Source organism: Coregonus clupeaformis, unplaced genomic scaffold (assembly GCF_020615455.1).
Source record: "Coregonus clupeaformis isolate EN_2021a unplaced genomic scaffold, ASM2061545v1 scaf1621, whole genome shotgun sequence".
NCBI lineage: Eukaryota > Metazoa > Chordata > Actinopteri > Salmoniformes > Salmonidae > Coregonus > Coregonus clupeaformis.
The window spans coordinates 59,717-64,709 of record NW_025535075.1 but is presented as its reverse complement, the minus strand read 5'-3'; the positions used below and the strand labels follow the sequence as shown (position 1 = coordinate 64,709).

Sequence of the window (4,993 nt, the reverse complement as noted above, 5' to 3'; positions counted from 1 at the left end):
GACTGTCACCTATGAAAAACACATTAATTCCCCTCACCATAGGTGGTGTGTCAAATAGGCCAGCAGTAAATTGAATTACATTTGCCAAAATGATTTGAACAAAACCTTCCATACATATTTGCCCATTGTAGAAGTGCTCAGAAAGTGACTTTTCTCCCTGTGTACTTCCTCTCTTTTCTTCTACCTCTCCATGTATCTGAGTAGCTCTTCAGGGTAGTTACAAGATCTCATTTGCACATCTCCCACAGTCTTTCTATCAGTCCCTCTATCTCTCCATCCCTTTCCGCAATCACTCTATCCTTCTCCTTCATCACTCCATCCTTCTCCTTCATCTGTCTATTCTTCTCCTCCATCTGTCTGCTGAACTCCCTCTCCATCTTTGTATGTGAGATCATGATGTTCCTCTGTAACTCAGGTAGGACTATCTTCATCAGGTTTCTCTCTGCTTCAACTCTGACCTCTCCTTCATAGTTCTCCATCATCTCCTCTATCTCCTGTCTGTGACTCTCCTCCATCTCTCTCCTCTCATTCTCTCTCTTCTCTCTAAATCTCTCCAGCTTTCTCTCCATCTCCTCCCTCCTATCAGACTCTCTCTTCAGCTCTCTCTCCAGCTCTCTTTTCTTCTCCTCATCCCTCTCTTCTTTCATCTGTCTCTCCAGTTCAGTGGTTCTTTCACTGAGTGTTCTGATATCTCCTTCATGTTCCTGGATCACTCCCTCGATCTTCTTCAGAGAGTCCTGCAACTCCTTCTCAAGCCTCTCTCTCAAGTCTCTCTCCTCCCTCTGTTTCCTCCCCTCTTTGTCTCTCTGGATCTTTCCCTCCATCTCTCTGACCTGGTCCTCTGCCTCCTGGTAGGTCTGACTGCTGTAGAATCTCTCTCTGTTTCCTGCCACCATCTCCTCTACCTGCTTCAGCAGCTCTGGGACCTGAGTGCCATGGGCCCTGTCCTTAATGTTGAGGACGTAGTACCTGCTCCCACATTTCTCTACAAGCTGCTGGAGGTCCTGGCTCCCTGCTTGGAGAAACTCCTCAATGCTCTGCTCTTTCAGGCCATCAGCATGGGTGAATAGAATCACAGTGTGTCCCCAACAACCCTCCCCAAACATCTCCTCTATTCTCTCCAGCACCCCTCTCTCCTCCCCCCTGGAGGGCTCCACTGGTATGACCAGGAGGAAGGCGTGGGGTCCCGGGGCAGACAGACGGACACAGAGCCCCACATCCTGTCTCATCTCATCCAGAGAGAGTCCAGGACAGAACCAGTCTGGAGTGTCCACCAGCACCAGCCGTCTCCCCAGACCACGTCCCCCCTCTCTCCTCTTACTCCTCTGGGTCACTGCAGAGGGGCTGGCCTGGGCCCCAAACTCCTCTCTGCCAAGGATGGTGTTTCCTGCTGCACTCCTCCCAGCCCCAGTCCTCCCCAGCAGCACCAGTCTCAGCTCAGACACACTGGGAGACACTGGGGAGTCTGGACTGCTGCTCTCTCTTCCCACTGCAACACAACACAACACAGCACTGCTCAACACACCAACTCTCTGGACGATGTACAACACAGTGTAAAATATAATATAACATGCATTCGGAAAGTATTCAGATCCCTTGACTTTTTCCACATTTTGTTACGTTACAGCCTTATTCTAAAATTGATTAAATTGTTTTTTCCCTCATCAATCTACACACAATACCCCATAATGACAAAGCAAAAACAGGTTTTTAGATTTTTGTGCAAATTTATTGAAAATAAAAAACGGAAATATCACATTTACATAAGTATTCAGACCCTTTACTAAGTACTTTATTGAAGCACCTTTGGCAGTGATTACAGCCTTGAGTCTTCTTGGGTATGATGCTACAAATTTGGCACACCTGTGTTTGGCTAGGTTCTCCCATTCTTCTCTGCAGATCCTCTCAAGCTCTGTCAGTTTGAGTGGGGAGCGTAGCTACAGAGCTAGTTTCAGGTCTCTCCAGAGATGTTCGATCGGGTTCAAGTCCGGGATCTGGCTGGGCCACTCAAGGACATTCAGAGACTTGTCCCAAAGCCACTCCTGCATTGCCTTAGCTGTGTGCTTAAGGTTGTTGTCCAGTTGGAAGGTGAACCTTCGCCCCAGTCTGAGGTCCTGAGCGCTCTGGAGCAGGTTTTCATCAAGGATCTCTTGCTGTACTCTCTGTACTCCCTGACCAAGGCCCTTCTCCCCCGATTGCTCAGATTGGTCGGGCGGCCAGCTCGTTGAAGAGTCTTGGTCGTTCCAAACTTTTTCAATTTAAGAATGATGGAGGCCACTGTGTCCTTGGGGACCTTCAGTTCTGCAGAAATATTTTGGTACCCTTCCCCAGATCTGTGCCTCGACACAATCCTGTCTCGGAGCTCTACGGACAATTCCTTCAACCTCATTGCTTGGTTTTTGCTCTGACAGGCACTGTCAACCCTCAGACCTTATATAGACAGGTGTGTGTCTTTCTAAATCCTCTGGTCCTCTGTAGCTCAGCTGGTAGAGCACGGCGCTTGTAATGCCAAGGTAGTGGGTTCGATCCCCGGGACCACCCATACACAAAAAAAATGTATGCACGCATGACTGTAAGTCGCTTTGGATAAAAGCGTCTGCTAAATGGCATATTAAATTATTATTAAAAAATCATGTCCAATCAATTGAATTTACCACAGGTGGACTCCAATAAACGTGTAGAAACATCTCAAGAATTATCAATGGAAACAGGATGCACCTGAGCTCAATTTCGAGGCTCAAGTGTCTGAATACTTACATAAATAAGTTAGTTTTGTTTTTTATTTTTGTAAATTTGAAAAAACATCTAAAACCTGTTTTTGCTTTGCCATTATGGGGTAGTGTGTATATTGATGACTAAAATGTTTTATTTAATCAATTTTAGAATAAGGCTGTAACGTAACAAAATGTGGAAAAAGTCAAGGGGTCTGAATACTTTCGGAATGCACTGTCAGCTACATCCATAACTCACTATCTGGAGGATTTAACTCCTTGCTGTTTCTCCTCCTCAGTGGAAGTGTGTGGTCTGTACCTGAGGTCTCTCCTCCCACTGAAACACAACATAGAGAACTGGTCAACATACTGACTCATCAGAGACACATTTAAAACATAGAATACACAAACAACAAATACATTACACATCATAGTGAAATATAGATTATTGTAGAGAATATCAAGAGTGATGTTTGACACAATATTGATAACTCACTGTCTGGAGGATGGTCCACTATAGACTAGAAACAGTAGGAGAAAGCAGGACAATATTGATAACTCACTGACTGGAGGACCATCCATGCTGTGTCTTCTCCTGACTGCTATTATGGAACCTGTATCTGAGGTCTCTCCATGTTCTAAAACAACACATAACAACAATTTAGAATGGGAACATTTACCTCAGTGACACATGAAGGCACATAGACCTACTTAATGGTAGTTCTGGGTTTCTCGTGAAATGTTAATGTTAAGTATCATGTATCTCACTCACCAGTCATCTGGGCGGAGGTCTCTCTTCTCAGTCTCTCTACCTCAGTCTTCACATCACATATCTGTTGAGCTGAAATAACAAAGGAAGACTAACATCTGAATTCTGTGTTAAATACTTTAGACAGAAATATGACGCAGAGGGAAAGTGATGTAAAACAATATTCCTGAGAATTGAGGAAAGTACAGTAGACTAAATATATTAATGGTTGTAATAATCTTACCCAGTTCAGCATTTTCGTTGTTGACATCCTCCACTTGTTTGTCTCTTTCCTTTAACTGCTTCTCTCTCTCCTCTAGTAGTTTATCTTTCTCTTCTAGTTCCTGCCTCCTCTCTTTTAGTTCATTTTCACTCTCTTCCAGTAGTCTGTCCTTCTCTTCCATTCTGTGGTTCCTGTCCTCTAGTTGAAGGTCTTTTTCCTGCAGTAGGACTCTGAAGTTCTCTACTTGGATGTTCTTGTCCTGCAGGTTCTTTCTCAGTGCCTCTAGTTGAAGGTCTTTTTCCTGCAGTAGGACTCTGAAGTTCTCTACTTGGCTGTTCTTGTCCTGCAGGTTCTTTCTCAGTGCATCTAGTTGAATGTCTCTATCCTTTAGTTGCTTCTCTTTCTGTTCCAGTTGGTTTTCTTTCTCTTCTAATAGTTTATCCCTCTGTCCCATTGTCTGGTTCTTCTCCTCCAGTAGTCTCTCTTTCTTTCTCACTTCCTGGGTCATATCATCCAGTGTGTCTAGTTGTTTTATCATCTCATCTCTCATTAATATCTCTTTTAATTCTTTTTCCATCTTCAACTCTGAGCGAAAGCAATTAACATATTTAATTGGTTGTATCATTAATTCAATAGTATGCCTATAAAGACACATTATAATTTGATGGAGGTGGTACAATAATTGTTTTCTACAGTCAACAGTTATCTGAGCTGAACCAACAATCAACTGATCTATTGACTATTTGATACATTACCAAATGAATTAGTCTGAAAAAAGGAATAACATCACTAATGTTCCCTGAACCAATCCTCTCTCCTCCAGACTCTCTCATACTTACCAAGCTCACCAGCTGATGCCTCCCTCTTCAGCTTGTCCTCCTGGGTCTCATGTTGTAAATAGTCTGAACCTGACAATATGGTGTAAAAAAGAGAGGTGAGTTCTGTCTGGTAGACTACATCACTATATACAGAACAAACAGGACCAATCAGATGTTTCCTGTCTCTCAAGCCTCCCTCATGTAGGGGCTGTGGGCACCAATAAGATCTGGTTAACTTAATTAATAATCTTTTTTAGTTATTGGCTATCCCGATCAAATTATTATTTTCATGTTAAGTGATAACCAGCACTGGGCTCTATGGCAGAAACACTCTATTGTGTCAGGATCAGGGTTCTATGGAATATAAACTCAGCAAAAAAGAAACGTCCTTTCACTGTCAACTGCGTTTATTTTCAGCAAACTTAACATGTGTAAATATTTGTATGAACATAACAAGATTCAACAACTGAGACATAACCTGAACAAGTTCCAC

The 4,993-nt window shown here is 43.3% G+C and overlaps 1 protein-coding gene across 1 annotated transcript; it reads right to left on the bottom strand.

Moving 5' to 3' along the window:
* Window positions 1–227: 227 nt before the first annotated feature.
* On the bottom strand, window positions 228–4,666 carry LOC123487298 (GTPase IMAP family member 8). The gene is made up of 7 exons (XM_045218514.1): window positions 4,522–4,666; window positions 3,704–4,267; window positions 3,484–3,552; window positions 3,275–3,349; window positions 2,971–3,048; window positions 834–1,489; window positions 228–377 (listed from the first exon to the last, which is right to left on the bottom strand). The coding sequence occupies exons 2-7, from the start codon at window positions 4,257–4,259 to the stop codon at window positions 228–230; spliced, it is 1,584 nt and encodes a 527-aa protein (XP_045074449.1). The 5' UTR covers window positions 4,260–4,267; window positions 4,522–4,666.
* Between the last annotated feature and the right edge of the window lie 327 nt (window positions 4,667–4,993).

Coding starts and splice junctions, on each gene's coding strand:
- LOC123487298 (XM_045218514.1), bottom strand. CDS start 4,259: ATGGAAAAAGAATTAAAAGAGATATTAATGAGAGATGAGATGATAAAA. Junction 3,553..3,703: donor CAACGAAAATGCTGAACTGG/GTAAGATTATTA, acceptor TTGTTATTTCAG/CTCAACAGATATGTGATGTG. Junction 3,049..3,274: donor CATGGATGGTCCTCCAGTCA/GTGAGTTATCAA, acceptor GTTGTGTTTCAG/TGGGAGGAGAGACCTCAGGT.